This window comes from Echiichthys vipera (assembly GCF_963691815.1).
Source record: "Echiichthys vipera genome assembly, chromosome: 18".
NCBI classification, from domain to species: Eukaryota; Metazoa; Chordata; class Actinopteri; order Perciformes; family Trachinidae; genus Echiichthys; species Echiichthys vipera.
Window position 1 is genome coordinate 8,201,121 of NC_139843.1, and position 23,642 is coordinate 8,224,762.

The 23,642-nt window shown below is 41.5% G+C and overlaps 2 protein-coding genes across 3 annotated transcripts in view; one reads left to right on the forward strand and one right to left on the reverse strand.

The window, feature by feature from the left end:
• Nucleotides 1–14,144, reverse strand: part of mta3 (metastasis associated 1 family, member 3) — a gene marked incomplete at its 3' end in the record, with an annotated part of 29,765 nt that extends 15,621 nt beyond the window's left edge. For both annotated transcript variants that reach the window (XM_083932406.1, XM_083932407.1), the window contains exons 1-10: nt 13,890–14,144; nt 11,598–11,665; nt 10,347–10,440; nt 5,249–5,375; nt 4,824–4,887; nt 3,963–4,080; nt 2,685–2,787; nt 1,879–1,978; nt 1,584–1,772; nt 584–658 (exon numbers count right to left, since the gene is read on the reverse strand). In XM_083932406.1, coding sequence (XP_083788532.1) covers nt 584–658; nt 1,584–1,772; nt 1,879–1,978; nt 2,685–2,787; nt 3,963–4,080; nt 4,824–4,887; nt 5,249–5,375; nt 10,347–10,440; nt 11,598–11,665; nt 13,890–13,917 — 966 coding nt within the window. In that variant the 5' untranslated portion in view covers nt 13,918–14,144. The remainder of the gene's footprint in view (nt 1–583; nt 659–1,583; nt 1,773–1,878; nt 1,979–2,684; nt 2,788–3,962; nt 4,081–4,823; nt 4,888–5,248; nt 5,376–10,346; nt 10,441–11,597; nt 11,666–13,889) is intronic.
• A 651-nt stretch (nt 14,145–14,795) lies between these two features.
• kcng3 (potassium voltage-gated channel, subfamily G, member 3) lies at nt 14,796–17,739 on the forward strand (the record flags this gene model as incomplete). Its single annotated transcript, XM_083932198.1, has 2 exons — nt 14,796–15,530; nt 17,094–17,739. The coding sequence occupies exons 1-2, from the start codon at nt 14,905–14,907 to the stop codon at nt 17,737–17,739; spliced, it is 1,272 nt and encodes a 423-aa protein (XP_083788324.1). The 5' UTR covers nt 14,796–14,904.
• Nucleotides 17,740–23,642: the final 5,903 nt, after the last annotated feature.

Below are 23,642 nucleotides of genomic sequence, written 5' to 3' on the forward strand. Positions count from 1 at the left end.
TTCCTTTCTTCTTGACAGTATGCAGGCCTCCGCTGATAATCTATAGTGCTGAACTGCCTGAAACATCCATAGCATGAAGAGTTAACTCTTTGTCAGACAATTTTGCAAGAAAAACTGTTTGTATTTATGTTTTATATTTGTCAAATGCTCTTATCCAAAGTGATCTCTAAGAGCTGCTAACTTATCAGCCCCTATTTATACGTATTTGACAACTTTCTAAGCTTCTACTGCACCAAAAATTCAATTTACTTCAGTTTATTTAGTATTAAGGGCACCCCACCAATTTCACATATTAAATTTTGTCTGTAAAAACAACTGTATAACCTCTTTTGTGGCTCTGAGATGACACATTTCTGACAGAAATAATGCATTACGCAGCATTCAAAATTATTTTTTTTTGCTAATTAATCTCAATAAAGATATTTGGAAAATAAAGAAAAACGTAGAAACATGACAAGTGTGCAGATGAATGGTGTTTAGCTTCCTTCAATCGGATCTCGGCAGACCTCTGATGCTCCGACTTAATTCAGACCATCACAGGAGAAAGCCGTAATTGTATATTGTAATACTTGTATAGTCTCACCTGTTGCACATATCTGTCTGTGGTCTTCCACATGTAGTAGTACTCTATGATACTAGTCAGAGACTTCCATGGCAGCTTCACAAGAGGAAATAATGAAGAAGTGTGGAGAGAGGGGAAGAGAAGAGAGAGACAGAGAGCAAATTAATAATATTAATGTCTCATGTTCTTGCCATCTGGGCGCGAAAGCTTTCATATATATTCATGACCGAGGCATCGTGACCACAGAGGCTGAAAGCTAACACACACACACAAACGCACACGCAGGCAGCGATTCACACATTTAATAAGTATTCATGAGCACCTGGTGCCCATGCAGACACCCAGATCCCGCCTTAATTGTACAGTACAGGTAGCTGGTGGGAAGCAAAGTTCAATAGAAATAGTAGCCCCCTGTAGGTTTGAAAGGCGGCTGTTAAAATTGGTAATTATGTATTTCACAGAACAGTGAATGTGGTCATCTTGAATTCATGAAGATTACCATGAATTCCCATTGTTAGAAGCTTCCACTGAGGAGGAAGGAAGTACCACAACTTTCAAAATCACTCTGACACGACCAACACTGAACCGCCACCTTCCAAGCCGACAAAAGGGAGTAGAGAGCATTTACGCTATAAATGCTGTGGAAAAAGGATTATAACTTATTTAGCAGAAACCACAAAAAAAAAAAACTGGGACCAGGGTCGATCAATAGATGCAATAAACTGACTGTACTTGTTATTTACAGACTAAAAAACATAAACATCTGTTGTTGAGTAACTCAGACAACCTGGATTTTGAAAAATTTACCATGTTTTTGCTGTTCTTCTCATGAAGACCAACACATCTTAATATGCTAATTTACAGGTAGAATCTCAGTTGACAATGCATGCAAAATAACAAGAAAATACTCCTGAACACCAAATACAAAATGCTTAAATGACTAAATCAAAGAAAACTTGGAAACCACCACAGTTTGCTCTTGCTCATGACTGATATGAGGCTGTTATAATGAGACACTTACAAAGTCTTGTCGGATGTCGTTGAAGTCTTTTCCGTATTTCTCTAATGCCTCTTCAAACATGGCGGCTTCCGAGGCGCTCCACTCCTCCATCTCATCCCTGCAGAGCACCGGGCCGCCCGCTGGGACCAGTACACTCAGCGCACTTGACAGGTCGTAATTATGACGGTGCAGCGTGTCCATCGCATGGAACTGCAGCAAATGTGACACAGAGAGGGCGTTAAAAACATTCATTCATTTAAGTCAGGTACTGCAGTGTGCGTGTGTGCGTGTGTGCGTGTGTGCGTGCTCAACGCACCAGTGTGATATCTCGTGAGGCTGCAGCTGCACTCATGTGTAAGCTTGGCTGTCTAACTGAGCTGCTGCAGTCCAACGCTCGAGCAAAGGTCCCAACCGCCCTGACAAAATACGCACAAACACAGGCATAAACAAACAAACAAAGACCTAGAATGTATATATAAGAAAGTACACCATTAACATAATCATGGATGGAAATGGTCGTTTATCTCCACCTGCCACTGGAGTCTGAAATCCACCAGCCAATCTAAAGATTACATCTGTTTTCTTTGGCTCGTGAGTGAAGCAAATCTAGCAGCCACTTGTATATTTTACCGACATTTGGCTGTTGCTAATTTCCAACCCTGAGCATGTTTATACATTTTTGTCGATAGCGCTCATTGTTTTTGTTTATTGGTGTTTACAGACAAATAACCACACAGCTCGCACAAATTGTTGCACAAACACAAAAGAGCCGATCAGGACTTAAACACAACAAATTATTAAATTGAAGTTTTTGCTTTGATGTCAACACAATTTTTTGTATTCTTAATGCAATTTTCACCAAATATCTTAAATCCAAAATAACGATGAATTCACATATTTCACTTTTAAGAATAAAACATGTAAATACTGAGCCATACTTTGGAGCTATTCCTCAAATCACAACAATACATTATTTACATTGCAGTTGCATTATCGTCTACAAACACAGGCACTGGATAATGAGGGTTCTAATACTGTTCATAAGAATTATTGCCTCCGCCTGTTAGTGAGTGGAGGTCCATAATACCTGCAAGTGTCGAGGTCAGAGGTGAAAGGTCTTACCGTGCCACCACTAGGAATTGGTCTATCTGTTTGCTGGTGAGTGGACACTCTGGATACCACAGCTTCTCTTCCAGCTTTGACTGGTCCCTGTCATCTGCCTCACCTGCAGGACAAACAGAGACAACAGCTTACAGACAGGACAGACAGCACAGGAGCTTGAACACAGGTCGAAGACAAACAAACTGAATTGTAATATTTTTTTAGATAAATGTTGTAATCATGACTATCAACCCCTGAGATTGCTGTTAAACTCTGCACACAATCTGCCGATATCTGTAAATGTCCACGTGCTATATGATGGTTCTGGACAGAAGAAGGTGCCTAATGTCTTCCTCTATTTACTGTATGAGACAATGTGTCAATGTTCAGTAATAGCTTCATCTTTATTGTCCAATATAGTGAAAAAACAAAGACTTTCAGTTCTACGGCTTCAAAGATGGTAAAAAGCTGCAAAATACTGCAAACTGGACGTAAAAATTTGACAACTTTTGATTCTGCAAATTTCCCCCACTCAAGCTGTGAGGTGGTTAATTGCCAAGTCAGCTTTTCTGGATCATTGACTTCAGTTTGTCATTAACACTTGGTGATGCTTTTTAAGCTCTATGTGTGAAAGAGGCTTTAAGTCAATGGTGGACACTAGAAACCATAAGTGTCAATAATGTACTTTAACTCAACTAACACTACAGTAGATGCTTTTACTTTACTACATTGCGAGAGAGACAGAGATAGAGAGAGATAGAGATAGAGATAGTGATGGGGGGGGGGGGGGGGGGGGGCACACACTCTACCCGGTCACCCCTATTGTCTCCACTCAAAGTCAAACTACATTTCCCTGCTGTAACCCTTTGAGACCAATCACACACACACACGAGAGGTGTGTATCCGATTTGACACAGATGTGAAACACTAAACCTGTAGGTGTTTAAATAAAGGCACACACACACTTGGCCAAGATGATCCATATTGTGCTTTAGCGTGATAGTCCCCCCTCCCCCCTCCCCCATGACGCAGGCCCGCTTGCACTCACATTACTTGTAACGAGCCGAGCCTCGGCTCGAATGCTTCTTGCTTATACGTCATCCCTGTCAATGTTCGTGCTCATACATGTGCATCCGTGCTTTACTCAAGTCCACCTCTCTCAACCGATCTGTGACACAAGCGTGTCGTGCCTGGGCGTGGAACAGTTGTACTCACACTGGTCAAACGAACTAGACTTTAGCCGTGAAGCGGTACGAATGGACAGTGTGGGTGCGCCCTAAATCCAATGTTCTGACTGACCCTCTTGTAGCATTTCAGGTACGTCTGCCTGAAAGCGCGGTCCCACTCTGATCTCTCCTTTGTCGGCCAGCAGGGTCTTCTGTGTCGGATCGTACACCAGCGAGTAGAAGAACGTATCCTGAGGAGAACAACACACCAATATTTTTAAAAAGGCACAGGGTTCTTACGGTGGCGTGGCTCTGATGTGAAACTTCTGTTATACATTTGAACCTAAAAAATCTCTGCACGTAAACGGTTAAATGTCAGCTTGTGTATAACTGAAGAATAATTATTGTAATCTCTGCAAAAAGGGTTAAACAAGGGGAAGTTTTTGTGGGGAAATTAATATAATTTAACTGAAAAATTAGGCTTTTTGTCTGATAATAAACCTAACAGTTTTAGACTTTAGGTGTTGGTTGGACAAAATAAGTAATCTGACGAGGATCGAGTGTTAAAACATTTACTATTTCCTTAGGTTCTATGGTCAGCCTATTAAATGACGGATGATTCGTGGCTCTCTGCCCTCCAGCAAATAAAGAAGGAAAAAAGAGCTTAAAACGCAAGAAAGAGATTGTATAACCTATTTATCTTTTCAATACAGCAAACGCTTTTAAGTACTTTTAAGTATAAACTTCAAGTATAAAATAATTGTTTATAACGGTTTATCTGACAGTATTAAAATCGGTCAAATGCTCAGTGTGGGTTAATGTTACATTGGTTCATTATTAACATCCCTAGATAAAAGCAATTGTTGAGTTGCAGCCTTTGACTCTTCTCTCTGTTTTTGACATCTGACACATGAATAACAAAAGAAGTATGACTAAACCTGTTATGAAACAATACAGTAAGAGATGACAAATCAAGTTCTTCTCTCTGACTCACCTCTTTGTCAAGGTATGAGAGAACAGCTTCAGTTTCATTCAATAATGCGACACTGCACTTCCCCCTGATGAGAAGAGAGAGAGAGAGAGAGAGAGAGAGAGAGAGAGAGAGAGAGAGAGTAAGAGAGAGAGAGAGAGAGAGAGAGAGAGAGAGAGAGAGAGAGAGAGAGAGAAACAAACACCATGAAAAACACAAACACAGGAAGTGAGCGGCACTTAATTGTGTGTGTGTGTGTGTGTGTGTGTGTGTGTGTGTGTGTGTGTGTGTGTGTGTGTGTGTGTGTGTGTGTGTGTGTGTGTGTGTGTGTGTGTGTGTGTGTGTGTGTGTGTGTGTGTGTGTGTGTGTTCATGGCTGGATGAGGGAGTATCCATGGGCACTGCCTGTGAATGAAGCAGTGGGGTCCAGTGCGTGTGTGTGAACGGTACCTGATGTGTGTCGCAGGTAGACTCTCATACTGTCGGGAGAGAAAGAGCTCTCTGTGGCGAAGCTGGTGTTTCTGTTTTTCTGTTAGCTCTGTCTCTGTCGGGCTCTCCTTCTCTTCTTCCAACTCCTCTGCAGAAGACACACATGAGCGAAGACCACACCAGAAAACACATTAGAAGAGAAACTTCAAAATAGTATCCGTGTTAGGGCTTGGCGATTGGATGATACCGCCTAACGATGATGCCCAAGTACATCACCGGCTGTTTTTAGAGCAATTTTTCGGGCAGCGGTTATAATTTGAATTTTGCTAACTCAATAGCCTGGCTCGAATGAATGAGCCGCTGCTCTTTCGAGTCAGGTGCTGATCAAGCAGTGGGGAAAACCAGCGCTTTGAGCCGGCATATTTTCACATCTCAACTCAGTGAAATGAGGATTTATTTGTTGGAACATTGTAAAGATTAACTCCAAGCGGTTTGATTTTGCAGTTCGAATGAAGTGTGTTTTACGACTAATTAATAACATCTTATAGAAACTTGAATCCAAAAGGTGGAAGGTTATATTTTTCTGGTTTATAAAGGGAAATAAGTGTAAGAATATATCCTTACAGTTTGTCAGTTTAACTATTACTGGGATTCACCACTGAAAGCGAGACAAGAGAGTTGTATCATCCTCTCGAAAACACCGTCTTCCTCCGTAGAGCCCTGTCAGCAGCGGAGGGGAGAGCAGCTGCTAACCTGCCTTTACCATGTTGACTTAACAGCAGAAATTTACTGAACCAAAGTAGTTTTCCTGTCAGCTCCATCGGAAGATATTATGTATTTTTGTATTGATTCATTGGCTTTATTTCGCCAGCCCACTGTAGCGAGGGGGTGAAGGGACGGACCGACAGATTATCAAAGTCACAAATGGGTTCAGCTAAATTCATCCATTTATCTCAGGTTTTCATAAACACCACTTAATGTTTCATAACCGTGCCGTCTTCAGATGGAATACAATAGGCTGGTAAAATGACTCTCGAGGGCTTTGCGATCACAAACTATTGCTGCCATCCATTAAAGACACCCGTGCTTTATACACTCAGGAGAAATTTAATTTTAAGAACACAGCGCTCATCCATAAATACTAGATCAGAGTCGACATTTAATGGCCTACTGCAGATAAACACTTTAAGTGTTGCACAATACAGGCAACTACTTAGATACATAAGCATCATCTGCTATTGGCATCTATTTAGTATTATAAAGCCAGTTGTTTTCGATCTCTAGAAGTGTCTGTCGGACGTCTGAATAACTATGGAAACCCCCGCCCTCTACACCTCTCTGACGTCAGTTTAGGCTGTGTCTGACGACTTCTGTAACTTTCTGAAAACCACATTTACACCCACTGATTGGGCAGCTGTGCGGAGGTGAGAGAAGAACCAGTTTAAACTTCTCTCTCAAGTTCTCATTTTTTTTCTGTGACTTTACAACTGAAGATGTCTTCCAGGAGAGACTGTCTGAAAATGTTCAGCTTTATCTCCATATTTAGGGGTGCTGTCACACCTGAGCAGCTTGGTCTGTTTTAAGCGACCCCTGGAGCGTTTCCTCGGATAGTCGGGTCCGTTTGGGGTGATATCAAAGCTTATTCGAACTCAGTTGCGGACCAAGCATCTTAACTCTGGTCCTCCTGAAAACATGGGTCACGGTTCGCTTCCAAGAGTTTTTTTATTTGCAATTTAATGTATTCAAACCTGCACGCAATTTATAAACACATACATTTGATTTAACAGATAACTTTCAAGTCCATTACTTATTATAACCATACATCTCTCGCCGTCATTGTAACAAGTACAGCGTATCATGTCTCTCTCTCGCTCTTGCTCATCTCCTTCACTTGCGGTTTAGTCAAGCATGCACCAGGTGTGAGAGCAGCGGGATAGTGGTGGGTACGGGCCATGGAGATCCCCTCAAAAGTAAAAACAGCCCAGTCTTCTATTCATATTATTAATGGTGAAACATGAGAGCCGAGGTTATGAATGATTATGTGAATTTAAGCGACAGTGTTCACAGTTCTGCAGCAATGGTGCACTCACACCACTGAAAAATGTCCCGGCAGCTGAAGTTTCTGAACTTCATAATTATGATGGAGTTGACGAACTAGGTGAAAAAAGAGGGGCTGATACGGTGGTGGATGGTGGACAAGCAAGTAATACTAATAGCGTAGGCTAAATATTATGCAGCAGTGTTTTTAGTGACCTCAGCTGTCACCGCTGGAGAAGAAATTGTGAATCTGCTTCACGTGGTGTTGACATGAAAAAGCAACCGTGTCTGTTCATTTTTGCTCCCTGTGCCCCTATGAATGCATAATCTATAAGCTTATGTATATATTAAGTATCAAAAACTAAAAAAATATATCTTATTAAAACTAAATGAAGGGTAATAACAGGATACAACGGAATTTTTTTGCGTTTGTCAAAATGACGGGCGACCAGAAAGTCTATCGCAACCACTGGTCTCTTATGAATGTTGTCGTTACTGCTGCATTGCATTGTGGGATATTTATGCAGCCGTAGAGTCCGGTGTTTGTATACAGTAAAATTACATCAAAAATAGTATGCAATTCAAATACTATTGATTATATACTACGGTTTCAGACCCACTAAAACATCTCACATCAGGTTTTTAACGTACTAATTAGCATGTTAGTATGGAACTTTTATCAATTTTGTTTTTTTGTCGTTTGGTAATAAGTGCAGATATTTTAGCTCTGACTGTGCATTCTGCTCTAAGTCTGTACATGAGATTCACTGCCAGTCCTTTAGTGTTCCTCCTGAACTAATCTGAGCCATAAATTGTGTGAATTCTTTAAACAGTAAGTGGCAGGCGGTGCTACAATTTATTATTGTTTCTGTCTCTTCTGCTGAGCAGCTGGTGGACAACCGTCTCCAAACAGTTTGTGGAATCGGCACTGGGATGAGTGCATATGTCTCTGCATACTCAATTGTTTATATTTTTGTGCGTATGGTTGCTTTATGTTTACTGAGTCTAACCAAATGAGAAAAACTGGTTTTCCACAAACGGTTTGAACCCACAGAGACAATAGTATTTAGCCACACAACACATTCCTGTCTTTCCTGTCATTGCGGATTCTCAGCCACGCACACTTTATAAATCATTCCTCAGTTATGCATCTTCACTGGTTCTCCTGCTGCTGACTCCTCGTCATCGACTTTCCTCCTCAAAGTTGTGGGATTGCTTTGGCAGAGAGGAGTTTTTCATTTCCAGAAAGTGATCAACAGTTTGTCTTATTGTGACTGAAGGACAAAGTGAAACATCACTGGGCACAGGTAGAAGGTTTCCCACACAGAACAGGTGTTGAGTTTCCTTTCCTCCCCTTCCTCTCACACCTACAATCCCTTTCTCTCGCTCTTGCTCATAAGCAATTGAGAAATAAATGTGATGTATATAAATAGCGGCGCATTTTCAAGTCTCACTGGAGCGCCTTTTCATGCGACTTAATGGTTGCACTCTGGCGCCACGGTTGACGTGAAAAAATAAATGAATCACATTGATGGCCTATATTATTACATGTTACCATGTGCACAGGACGTGCTGATTGGAAACACAGCTGGAAATGTCGGCCTGACTGACATGCAGCAGATCGCCCATAATGACATTTTCCCTCACTGAGGCTGACTGAAGACACAAATGAACACCATACACGCTCACGACTGCTGCTCTAATGTCCGTTCAGTACTTGAGAATTGGTCAACTATCTTCAAGAGATTCATCGTTTTAGTCGTCTGTCTATTAAAAATTCACTGATTCTCTGTTCTCACGTGAATTTGCTGATTTTTTCATAATGTTGTGAAAACATCAGAGCAGGGCTGCAACTAACAATTATTATTGTTAGTGATTAATCTGACGATTATTCTCTCAATTAATCAAATAACCCAAATATATCCAATTAATAATGATATAAAACATAATAGCAGATATTTTTCACTTTTTGCAAAACTAAAATCAGCAAATGTTTATTATTTGTGTGTGAAACATGACTTAGGCTTCCCACGGCAGTCAGTATTACATGATGTTTGGGCATTCAAAGATTACATTACATGCCCAACGCCTCACCATCGTTCTTTTTCTTTAATCAAAATAAAAACACATTAAGTTCATTATTGCGTGTCAGCGCCCACATGAAAGGGTCTGCTTCATGCAGCAGCAGCACAGTCGCACTCGCAGCACAGTAACAGGAGTCAGATTTCACACGTCACGTGACGAGACGCTGGTGGAGGATTTGGTGTCAAAGTGAACAGCAAAAGTGCAGAATCAGATCATTTATATCACATAATTAGTTTATACTGCATATATTAGATAATCAGTGTGTTTTCTTGCCAGATTGTTGGTAACCACGGAGTCCCACACCACCATTGTCTGAACAGCCGGATTGGTTAACATCATATTTATAAACAGTCTATGGTTGAAATGGGTACCGAAGGGATGTAGGCAGCACTTCGGGGCACTTCTGCCTACAGTTGCAACCCAAACAGTGCAGCAAAAGCTTGACCGGAGAAGCCAGCCACAGCCGCGGTGTGCTTGCGGTGTCATTAGTAACACCGGTGTTTTCACAAGTTTAGTAATCGGTAGGAGCATTTCCTCACTGTGGCGAGGAAGAATAGATGGTCCAAATCATTGTCAAATAATTACCTGTTGATCAAGTAACTAATCTAGTTGTTGTATATTGTATTTCCCTACGCTTAACCACAACGTCTGTTGCACTCTGTCACACTTGGTTCATTGCTTGATTTATCTGACTTTGGCTTTATTTTGATTTGATTTATGTTTATGCTTATTGTTACTCTGATCCTTTTCCACCTTTGTATTGAAACTGTTGCACAATAATTTCCCTCGGGATAAATAAAGCTTCTTGAATCTTGAATCTTGAATCTAATCGACGATCGTTTGAGCTCTACATTCAAGTTTGATGTATATCATTTATATACACATTCTGAAGACACTGTATTGTCTCTTATAACACTGAATCACTTGACGGGGACTTTCATTTACGTGACACCTGGACAAAAAGTTGTCTTAGTGTGTGACAGTAGTTACTACTCACTTGCATGTTTGTCTGCGAGCTGGATGAGGCTGTGGGAAATATCTCTCCTCCTGTAGAAACAAACCACCTTGGCCTCCACGTTTCCACTGGCCGTCTGCAACAGAGAGAGGGATCCAGGTTGAAGCGATGGCAACAATTCCCTGCACAAACCTCTAATTTCCCAAGAGACATGGCTCCTTTGTGTGCTCGTCAAGCTATGCTGCTATGACAAGCTGACCAGGGCAGCAACAGCGCTTTTGATCAGATGATCGATTGGTTGTCTTGCAGGATAATTAGGCAGTCTGGCTTAAAGACTCCGCCGACATTAAAGTCTGTGACTGATGGAGAGTGAATGAACGTGGGGGAATGAGGTTTTAGAAAACTGCTTCCAACTTGTGCTGCTTTTCTACGGAGCATGTAGGGAAGAACAGATAATGATGGTGTTCACTTGAAGGATGTGGACATAATAACAGGAACGCCTACTAATATATTGCAATACAGTGTAACACTAACATTAGCTTCAGCTACAACAATACCTATCAAGTTGAATCAACAATTGTCTGTCAGCCTCAGCAAAAAAAATAGCATTATAAACTACATAGAGACATATTGGTTGCAGGACGACTGTGTGACATTGCATCATGCTGCAGGTGCTCCTGTTATTTTGTCCGACCCCATTTATTACCTATTGTAACCACACTTTCTCCTATTTTAATGTGCAGCCTCAATATGTTTTTACAGGCTGATAATGACCGATCAGACATCTTCCCACCCACACCATCTGATAATGACATGCAGTTATCGAAATATCAGCAAAATGCATCACAGGAAAGGCTTTTCTGACGTGCTCGTTAAGGATGCTTATGTAACACAAAAGTTATCTTTGGTCTGTTCCTAACTTAACTGCCATAATTGACACACATCTAGGGAATAAGTTTAAACAGAAAACTCTACAGATGATCCAACACTCGCAGAAAAAAAAACATCATTGCTTTTCCAAGTTGTTGTGAGCTGATCTTTAATCCAGAGCTATCTGAGCTCCTGAAATGTTCATTACAATAATCTCCCCCGCCTACACTCCCACTCCAACAGGTGTGTCCTGTGATGTCAACGGCAGTTGGGAGACTGGGAAACACCTGTCACGTTCGATCACATTACACTTTTAGTCAATAAATGCACACACATACACCACTGCAAAGTGGGGGGTGGCTATTCACCCTTAGGCATAAAACTGCATAAACACACAAAAAAGTGACACAAACACTTCAGTACCTTGTTGAGTTCTTCTATCCGCCGGATCAGGTAAGGGTTACTGGAAGAGTTCTCAAAGAATACATAATCTGCAACAGAAAGCACACACGGATCACACCACTGTAACAATAATAATAATAATACACTCAGTGGTTATTTTAATAGGTACACCTGTTCGATCGAGTACGTTTCAAAACAACAGCTCAACTTTACAAAGATAATGATGTTCAGACAGTTCTGACACTGTCATAGAGGTATTGATTTAACTATAGGTCTAACAGCGAAGTTGTAGTTTGCAGTGATTGAACTACATTGCATATTAACTCCTCTCTGACAGTGTCAACAAAACTAAACATTATAATCCTCCTAAATGTAGAATTTGTGGGAGATCTGACGTCTTGCATTGCAATAAATTGTATGGGTGTGCCTATAAGTAGCCAGGGAGTGTACGTACATCTACACATGCACAGTATATTGCAACCACGATCAAGCTTATTTAAAAAGGAAGCACTGTAAAATACTATAACATTCTCCCTCATTTTTTAAATATATAATTTATCAACAACTGCTACAGTGGAGCTAAAACTAGAAGCATGCAAATCTGTGTCAATGTGAAGAAAGTAACAACTATCAGCAATTATTACATCTACAGGAAGAGATTAAAAAACAGACACGAGGATCTTTAATAAGCTTTGTAATTGTAGTGAGCACGCACCACAAAGAATATCAAATTCCAAGTTAAATGGGTCAAGGCAAAAGCGAGTATATGTGTACTGCAAGGAGAAAGTCACCACACTGTTATGATTTTGTAAGATAAATAAATTGAGGACAGGGATACATTTAATTCACAACTGTTGATGTTCCACTGCTCATGGAAAAAAATCTGCATTAACATGACTTCAACAAACCCGAGGAGACAGAAATCTAGTCTGACAAATTCTACCTGAGCAGAATATACAGCAACCTTAGAAAAGTTCAGTCCATGGCAAATGTTGCCTTCAGGTGCTGTATGAAATATTGTACTGTCCATACTTCAGGCACATACACAAGTCAGTGAAGAGGTTAATATGTCAAGAGTTCTCACGGTTTGACATTCAGTGCACATTAAAGTGGTCCACCCCTGGATTCACAATATGTTTACTCCCTGGGTTGTATTGTTGCAACAGAATGAAACCCAACCCAAACATGCATATTATTCTCTTTAAGGTGCCATTGTTGCACAAAGTAAGACTACCTACATGTAGTAATAGGAAACATTTCCAAAAGACAAGCTTCAAGATGTATTTGTTATTATTCCATAAAGGCAAAATCACCAATGCACCAACCAACACAAGCTTTCAGTTCTCAGGAGTTGCAGTTTCCAAAGTGCACCTGAAGGCAACAGGAGAACTGCAGCTGAGGTGACCGTATGGACAACAAACTGATAAACTTTTTAACCACACTGCTACTCCACTGTTGCAAATAATATCACATATAGAAGATGCACAATATCTTTTTTTAAGTGACACGCCAAGCATGTGTGCCATTTAAGGTTAATCGCAGTCTTAATGTCGATTGCAATAAAATGTGTCAAGGATTAATCCAAACCAAGCGACGCCATGAATCGAGACAATAATTACATGTTGAATTCCAGTACACTGCTAACAAGCTAGCTAAGCAAGTGAAGCCAATTTGCTCATTAAATGCGCTTGTTTGTGAATGTAGCTGCACAGTGTGGGGATACTCGTTGTCTGGTGTTACCAAGAGACACGGACGCATTCCTCCCATATTGTAAAAAACGAGCTGCAGTGTAACGTTAATGAGGGAAGCTAGTGCTAACGTGAGCTAAATAAGGACTCGCACTAATGGCTGCATGCCAGAAGAGGCAAATACAAAAGGCAGCCTCAGAGTGCCCGTGGTAACATTTTAACAACATTTTAAAACACATGTCTCGGTCCAGAGGGTCCGCGGTGGAGCAGTTCACCGTCCACGCGTCCAAGTATCCGAACATCAAAGCGCAACAAAGGCGCCGACGATACGAATATGTTTACATTGTAGCCATTTAGCTGAGCTGGCGGCTACTAGCTGCCGCCGCTGCTGCTGCTGCTGTGGCCACGACAGACGCGAGGAGGCCTGACCCATTTTGAATCCACAAATATTTAGACATTCTCACCTTCCTGCTTCAACTTAACACCTCTGCTGAGTGTAGCGCGGCTGCATCTCGCTATTAAGATGCAAACAAACGACAATAATCCCCAGGGGATGCAGAAACTGGAAGGGTTTCAGTTTGATCAAAAAAAAAATAAAAAAAAGGATCCACATTGACATACATACCTCCGACCCGGTACATGTTGGCCGCCATTTCTGCCCTCCTGGAGTGTTAACGTAAACCATAAAACTAAGAGGAATAGAATAAATAAATAAAAACAATAAGTCTCTTAAAAAGGTAAAAAGGAGCGACAGATTAGGATCGTCGGAGACTCCGGATGTGAACCCAAGCGGGAGAATTTTTGGCCAAATCGACCCCCCCTCCTCCTCGGTACCCTTTTACGATACAGTGAACTCACGGCAGCCAAAAGAAGTCAGATCAACCCGAAAAACCACTGACTGGTGACGTTGAGAGAGGGAGCCGCGCACGCGCACACACAGGCACAAGCGTGGACGCACATGCACACGCATTGATACCTTTGCAACTCATACTCCGTTGAAATGAACGATGTGTGCGCGATTTCTTCCAAATGCGACCATTGAATGCATTTTGCAAACTGCCGACTTCAGATTAGTGTCTTATAATATTATTATTATAATAAAGTCGTTAAACTTATAGTATTTCAAGTTCTTTATTGTCATTTATATTCTTCCAACAGTGCTCATAAAAATCTAGTTATATTAGAATTGTACACAAATACCTAAATAGGGTTTTTGTTCATGTTTATTATTTGTGATGCTAAAACTGCTAGACTGGGGATAAACTGTAAGATTCACCCATAAGGTATTTGTACTATAGTTAATATCTGGGGACAGTAGAGTAAAAGTAGCTCTTTGGTTTTGAGATCTTCTCTCTCCGTGCGTGCGTGCGTCCGTGCGCGCGCATGTGACATCATTGATGGGATTGGCTCGCCCTGACTGGGGTGGAGAGTCTCTTCTACAGGCTTGGAGAAGAGGAGTGAGGGACAGAGGGGATAGTTTCCATCAGCCACGGAGCTCAGCGCAGGACCAGCTCCACTCAGAGCGAACCACGCCCCGGGGGGGGGACAAGGGGATTGTGACCCCGAAGTCTCCAAACTCCTGTGATGGAAGGGACAGTGGACTGTGAAGATGAGTGTTAGTTAGTTTAAAGGGTTACAAGATGAAGTTCGGGAAGAGCATCTGCGTACTGAACGTAGGGGGAACCCGCTACGCCTTCACCCGTGAGGTGATAAGGGATTTCCCTCTTCGGCGCGTCAGCCGCCTGCATGCATGCGCAACCGAGAAAGAGGTTCTTGAACTGTGCGATGACTACGACCGGGATCTTAATGAGTTTTTCTTTGACCGCCACGCGCAAGCGTTCGTGTTCATCATGCTGTACGTGCGCTCCGGTAAACTCCGCTTTGTCCCCGGAGTGTGTGAGCTCTCCTTCTACTCAGAGATGCTCTACTGGGGACTGGAGAGCGCGCACTTGGACTCCTGCTGCCAGAAACGCCTGGACGACAGGATGTCCGAGATCGGACTGGACACCTTGTCCGAAATGGACATTGGAGTGTCCGGGGATGAATCCCAGAGCTCGGGCCATACGGCGCAACGGACTGCGCTCACCGGTCGCGCTAAATGGCTCGAGAAGATGCGCCTGACGTTCGAGGAGCCCAGCTCTTCGCTTTTGGCGCAGCTTTTGGCTTCAGTATCTGTGATCTTTGTGATCGTTTCTATGATCATGTTGTGTGCCAGCACTCTGCCGGACTGGGATACAGCCAAGAGAAATACTGTGGAGGAGCACAGGTAGGCGTCAGGAGTCAGTTAAGTTGAGAGGAATAAAAAGGGCCCCTTCATGAGGATGCTGCTAAATATTGCGTCTTAGCATTAAGCAGTATTCAACATTCAGCATCCAACATCCAGCAACGGTTTTTTAAATGAGACGGTGCTCTAAAATCCTGTGCGTAAAAGTCAGTAGTGACTTCATGCCATGAGCTAAAAGGATATGTTCTGCCACGATAAACGCTGCAAATAAATAAAAAACCTTACGGACCCTTGGGAATCTCATACAAGCACCCTATATTCAAGGCAGAGGTCCAACTCATTGCGCACTATGAATTTATTACAAGTCCATGCATTTATGTGCATGTTACAATTATGTTCTAGTATCTAAGGGTGAACTCCATCAACTGTTACTCTAAAGCAATGTATTTAAGCCACGATAGAAAATACTGATTATTGAGGGACTTTGTCCTTGTTCATGAATATTGACTTCAAGTGTCAGGCAGCACATTAAACCTTAGGATCCTCAAGTCAGACAAGCTCCAAGTAAACCAATCAATAAACAATCCATATTCTCTACAACGAAGTGTAGTGTTAGTTATTTAACATACTACCCTTTCTTCCACCTCAGCCTCTTCACCTCCTCCTCAGAATTAATTTGAATATCTTTATTGGCGTTATTGGCTTATAGTTTATATTGCACAGTACACAAGGAGGACAAACATATCCGATAAATGACAGATACACGATATTCCAGTGGCTAATGAGTTGTATGTAGAGGGTTTACTGAGGGATTATATATTAGGGTAAGCAAACAAAAATGAATTAGGCCACTTACAGGAATCACCTCCTATCTGAGTTGGCTTCTGGTTATTACGGCTTCAGTTTTTGGATGCAAGGTGAAAAAGTGCACCTCTCTTTCCACATTATTTTTGCACAGCCTGTACTCTCTTGGACGCCGGAGGCAGCCTTTCTCTATATAAGGCTGAGCTATGTTCACTCAGGCTGGACATAGTTTTGGTAACACAGTGGTTAGGTAATCACTAAAAGAGTAGTTTACACTCCGGGTCAAAATGATTCCAATTAAGTTTCATGCCAGTAGATGATGCAATTCCCTCAGTTGCTGTATAATTTGGTTTTGTCTAATTGTGCTGACGTAGTTATCCTTAGGCTCTGTGCTATATGCTTGACCTGATTGCTTCTGATGCAAGCACCACCTCACTCTAATTCAGTGTGATTGCCTTTGCTGTTCTAATCAATGGGGTAATCATGTGCTTGCTTGTGTCACAGTCTCTCATTGAGGGTTTTTAAATTCCCCCGACTGTGCAGTTTCCCGGCAATTTTCAAGTCTTCTGTGCTTGCTGTATATCTGTCCTCCTGTCTTTGTTCACTTGTGTCAACCCTGTATTGCGTCAGATGTCCTCCTTATTTCCCATAATTCATATCAGCCCTGCTTTGCTTCATTCTCGCTCACATTTACTATTTGTCACACAGTAGGCTATCATCCATATCTCTGTGTAGCTCCTCTGCCATTTCCTGTTTACAGTCAGTTCGGCTCATTTTTCTCCTCTCCTCTCTCTTCTCTAGGATAGTGGAAGCAGTGTGTATTGGTTGGTTTACAGCAGAGTGCATAGTGCGCTTTCTGGTGGCCAGAAGCAAGTGGGATTTCCTCCGCCGGCCGCTGAACATCATCGATGTGATTGCCATCACCCCCTACTATGTCACCATGGCGATGGCCCGGGCAGGGATGCCGGGTGCTGGGCTCGGGGTTGCTGGGGTGATACTGCGAGTGCTGAGGATGATGCGAGTGTTCTGGCTCATGAAGCTGGCCAGACACTTCCTGGGCCTGCAGACACTGGGGCTGACACTCACGCGGTGCTACCGGGAGATGGTCATGCTGATGGTGTTTGTCTTCGTCGCCATGGCAATATACAGCGCTCTGGCCCAACTGCTGGAGCACGGCTTGGACTTGGGAACGCAGAACCCGGATTACGCCAGCATCCCAGCAGCCGCCTGGTGGGTCATCATTTCCATGACGACGGTGGGGTACGGGGATGTGTACCCTGTGACAGTTGGGGGACGGGTGCTTGGGGGGATGTGTGTAGTGAGCGGCATTGTTCTCTTGGCACTTCCCATCACATTCATTTACCACAGTTTTGTACAGTGCTACCATGAACTCAAACTCCGCTCTGCCAGAATCGCTCGCAGCCTGTCAATGGAGATATTGCACTGAACATGTAGTTTATGCCAAAACACCTTTGGCCCTGCCTCCATCAGAAAGAAACACAACCAACCAGTGGAGCTGCTAATCGGCTAGTGAAATACTGATCACCTATGTGCCCTGCCCTGTTTCCTGCCTGAGCTGCGCCTGATATTATTTGGCCTGTCTAGTTCCAGCCTGTCGTGTTGATGATCTCCAATCTTCGTCGTCAACCTGCATGCTCTGCGCCCGTCTCCTTAACCACACCACGTGGACAGAAGAATAGGGATCCATAAATAATTATTTATTAAACACACACAGGCGCAGTCAATCCCATTTTGGCAGAGGCTGCTGTTTACACTGTATTCCCATGGTTACAACATTTGCAGAGACAGCTGCTTTTTTGAATGCTGAATACATGTGTGTACGTGTGTGTGTGTGTGTGTGTGTGTGTGTGTGTGTGTTTGTGTTTGTGTGTTTGTTTGTCTGTCTGTTCATCATCATCTCACTTTGTCTAAGCTTTGCACCCAGATGGTAGAAGTTACACAAGATTGATGTGTGACCTAGATGCATTCTGTTAAACCTGTGAAATATAGACAGGGAGTGAACATGTGAGTTTGAAGTGGGGATGCAGAAAAGGGTACACATAGGGCTTAGTGTACAGGAGGGACTTAAGCCAGAGATAATGAAATACGGAGACAGGTCAGCAGGGACTACAAGGTGGCAGACAAATGAAGGACAGATATGACAGCGCAGATGGAGTGTGAAATGGAGGATAAAAGATTGTGGGACATAAATGACAGAGCTGACAGAATGTGAAGCAACCATGATCACAAAGGAAGAATAGACGGACGTAATGGAGTGTGTCGCTTCTCTTTTTGTGAGTGAATATAAGGCATTTTGTGTTTCTGTGTCTCCAAGGCAACCTCCATCCTCCAACATGTCAGTCATAACGGCGGTTGATTTTGTATGCACACAAATCCACGCACACAACTCCTGGCTGGCGCGCAGCAATTTTGTTTTCTTTTTTTTCTTTTTTTTGCAACAATTAAAAATTACATCACAGGACTCGTTGGAATTGAAGTAAAAAACATGATGGAAAAAAATGAACATGATGGTTCTGACCGTCATGATTCAGACATGTTTGGACTGTCTATGGTTCGCTAAGATGATATGATTTGTTGAAGAGATACATGATCCAAACAAACAAGTCACCACCTCTCCCACACAACAGTCTTTCTCTCCATCTCCTCTCCTTTTCCTCCCGTTGCCATTAACCATCCTCTTTTTAAACACACACACACACACAAGCGCGCACGCACACACACGACTGTTATTTATCTGTCTATCCTTGAATTTAAAGTCAATTTCCAGCTTTTTATGTATTATAGATGGTACATATCTGCGTTGTTGTGTTATCAATGTGCTTTTTAAGTGGTCGCAAACAAGAGAAATTACTGTATCAATATTGTATGCCTACAACACATCATTTTCCAACTCGTGGCATAGCTGATAGCTCAGTGAATTTTGGCCAGGTCTGATTGAAACCATCAATCAAAACTTTTTCATCAGTAGACTATGAACTTGTAATATCTTTGATTAATGTACGAGCTTTTATAATAAAAGTTCCCTGAGCAAAATGTCTTTGAATGTGTTATCGCTTATGTCAAATCAACCATAAAAATGTAAGAGTTATTAGACTCAATCATCTGCTTCCACTTATTGCTAACATTAAAGGTCCTGTATTGTAAAAAGTGAGATTTCCATGTATTTTCTTTATTATAAGGCAGGTTGAGGTGCTATAAATACTGTGAAAGCATAAAAACTATCAATTCACAGAGAAACGCCTGCAGCTCGTATTCAGAAACTGTGCCTTTAAACGAGCCGTCAAGACATCTGTATAGTTGTATACTATATATACAGTAGGTGGAAAGTGTCGCTACAGTGCAGTTACAGGACATTCCCCGGCTACATTGATGGTGCAGAGACGCAGAGAGCATAGATTCTACAGACCTGGAAATGCTGACTTTGGAGCGTTTGGACACACATGTATATTCAGATGGACAGTACGAGAAAAATATTGTGTCTTTTGAACATTAAAGCATGTAAATATGTTCAAGTAGAAAGCCAAAATGCAAGTATGAACCCTGAAAATGTGCCTAATATGGGACCTTTAAATAACCGTCTTAATTAACCAAAGTGATTAATTCTATACGCAGCATGACCAAGAGAAGTGATAAATGGATAAGACGTATCGGCAGAAGGAGCTTTATAATTCAATAGTCTAAAGCGATGACATGTGCAGGGGAACACAGCCTTCAATAGCCTTTAATGTGAGGAACACCTGAGCCCGTCGGCAAGGACAGTCAGTGCAGTCATCAGATTCACACTGGGGTGAACATTATGCCGCGGCCTAGTTCACAAAGTACGGTTGTAATCGTACAAGGTACAATTCCGGTAAAGCATAATCCCAACAGCTCCTTCAACGTGTGCATGGTTTATCAAAAAGCCCAGTGTGGTCGCCAGATCGGCACACAGAAATAGAGTCATCTGGTTGAAACGGCGCCGCAGAGAAGGTCCATGAATCACAGCCGATGTTTAATTCCTCCATGCTTGCCACAGTGTCCCCTCTGATGTAGAGACGGAGATGGACGCAGAGATGGTCTTGCCTGTCCATATGGTCTGGATCAAAGCTGGTGCCTATATTCTTCCCCTTTTACTGAGTGTTTACTCTGAAAGGGGCTGAGGAGTTGATTTCCCTATCCTGATGAGCAACAAAAAGCACAACTAATATCCATAAATGTATTGAAAAAAGGTCAACCTCATGGTGGAGCTGGACGAAAAGTCACCTAGGTCACAAGGGTTCATCCTCAAAGGTCCATAAATATAAGAAACATGCCAAATTTCATGGCAATCCATCCATTAGATGTTGAGATAATTCAGCTTTCGACCAAAGTGGTGAACTGGCGGTCGGGTTTTTCATTTAGTCTCTGAGGATGTTCTGAAGTCACTTGAAAAGCGTTTTTTAAAAAAAGGCTTTTCATGTCACACACTTCAAAACATGCAGTGAATACAAGTGAACTCAGCCTGGGGGGAGAGAGACGAGGATGCTCACGACAAACCTAATGTGTTTTCATGGCTGTCATGAGAATAAGAAAAAACATCAGTTTATACATTTATATAAGTCTTTTCAAAAATCAGCTAGTAGTTTGACATTTAAAATGATCAATTTATGCAAGACAGGTCGGAAAAAGCTACATTTTGTTTTGCAAATGAATTCATCTGGAGTGTAACTTTCACAGGAGATGCTGGGACTTTCCAAAACCCTATTTTATTTTAAATCCAGCTGTTCTAATATATAAAGCTTTTGCAGACACGGTTTTTGGCTGTAAAAACAGCTACCACCTGACCACAAAAGATGTAAGATGTATAATTTATGAGCTGAACATTAGAGATAGGGCAGTTAAAGACAGCACTATTTAACAATATCACTATGAACATTATCTATCTATATGAAGTATTAGGTCTGAATAATTGAATGATAAGGTCATTCATAATGTTTCTTTTTCTTGGTGGAGGAACCCATGTATTCACTGTACCCCCCCCCCCCCACACACACACACACACACTTCTAATAGACCCATACACACCCTTGAGCTCTGACTGTTTCCTAAAGTTCCTAAAGACAGATCCACAATCCCAGTTTCTAAATGACCATTAGTTACTGCATTATCAGAAGAAGTATTCAGATTTTAAAGAAGTGCGGTGTATATCTGGTTTAGCCTTATGGTAGGGATAATGTCACTATTCTATAATATGGTGCTTGGTATCGTTCGAAAGAGGGCCTTTTAGGCTTTCATTTAAGTCCAGTACTGAATCTGTTTGACAAACAGAGGTCACATGACATATTTAAACCAGTAATAACACACATTTTCTCACCATTTCCACCTGAACTGTATGCTTTCTTTTATCCCTGGAGCATGAAGGAACGTCAGGGACACAAAACTCAACAACTTCAATACTTGAGGCACTCTGATGATTCAGAAAATGTATAATACACCCATATTATTTACTTATGAGAGGTGATTGTGAGCCTTAACTTAGACTTGACTTGAGTGAATAGAATGGACAAATATGACGGAGTTGTAAAGTGAATATATTGAATCAAAGACTGCTGTGTTGTATATTGATGTCAATTATTTTCAATTCAATTCAATTCAATTTTAATTGCAGTGCCAAATCATAACAAAAGTTCTCTCAGGACACTTTACAGAGTAGGTATAGACCACACTCTATGACTTATTTATGATAAACATAGACCCAACAATTCCCCCGTAGAGTACGGTGGCAACAAAAACCTTCCCTATTACAGACAGCAACGTCAGACAGACCCAGCTCTGTGGAGGACGGACATCTGTCTGCACCGGTTGGGGAGGAAGAAAAGGAGAGAGAAAGAGAGAGAAAATACGGACAGACGGACAGAGAGAGACAAACAGACACATTTCCAGAGATGCGAGCAACCAAAGCGTAACAGTAACTATAATAAAATCTATAGTAATGTGAATATGACTTATATGTTATGGCAGTTAATACAGCAGAATAGTAGAAACAAGCACAGCTAAGGTGATTTTATGATCTAATCATCATCATCTACATTAAACCTCATAGAAATGCCTACTTTCCAGAAACACATTGATGAAAAACCCCACAAACGTTTAAATGAAGACCCTCCATGATTTATCTACTGTGCGTCTCTTCTTGCAGCAGCTGTAACCTGCCACAGCTGTTTGGCTGAGCAGAGTAGGAGGTAAACCTGCACTGTAAAAACAACTGAATTGAATTGAATCATTTTCCATGTCGTCCTCATCTTCATCTGTAAAAACGAAGCCTACTCCTTTTCTTTTTTTAAATTCTTTATTTGCAATTCGAACAAATATAGTACAGCCAGAACAGTGTGGCATCATACTTGACAAATATAGTATATATGTATATTTATATATGTGTGTAAAGACAGTCAGTTCCCCTTTCAGAAAACAATACACATTAAATTATAATGACATTACATTCAAGATTCAATTCAAGATTCAAGAAGCTTTATTTATCCCGAGGGAAATTATTTTGCAACAGTTTCAATACAAAGGTGGAAAAGGATCAGAGTAACAATAAGCATAAACATAAATCAAATCAAAATAAAGCTAACATCAGATAAATTAAGCAATGAACTAAGTGTGACAGAGTGCAACAGACATGGTGGTTAAGCGTAGGTATATACAATATACAACAATACGCAGCGTGCAGTTTAGCAGCAGATTGAAATGAAATAAGTACAAACTAATAAGTGATAAGGAGCGATAAGTGATAAGTGTTAAAAATGTTAAAAATGTAGCAGCATTTCCTACAGAACTAAGTGACAGTATGGCACAGTGGAGTGTAGCAGCATTTCGTACTGAAGTAAGTTACAGTAAGCAACAGTAAACCACAGTGAAATGTAGCAGCAGATAGTTACAGTACCATTAATAAATAAATAAAGTGATGTAGTGGTGGTATAAAGAGACAGTGTAAGTGTAGCAGCAGTAAGTTACAGTACCACAAAAATAAGTGATGTAGTGGTGCTATAAAGAGACAGTGTAAGTGTAGCAGCAGTAAGTTACAGTACCACAAAAATAAGTGATGTAGTGGTGGTATAAACTGACAGTGTAAAGTATCAATACGAATACTTTATAAGATACAAAGGCATAGAGAAAAAGAAGACAATAAATAAGTAAAAAATAAACACAAGTAAAGAACTGAAATTAAGACACGGGCTATACAGTTATAAGTCTTTAAAAAGTCATGTAACTTATCTTTGGTGTAAGAAGCCTAATACTTAATCACTTGAATTTTCAACAGGCAGCGTCAAAGACGGTTGACTGCTACGTCACTTTCCCTCGACGGTC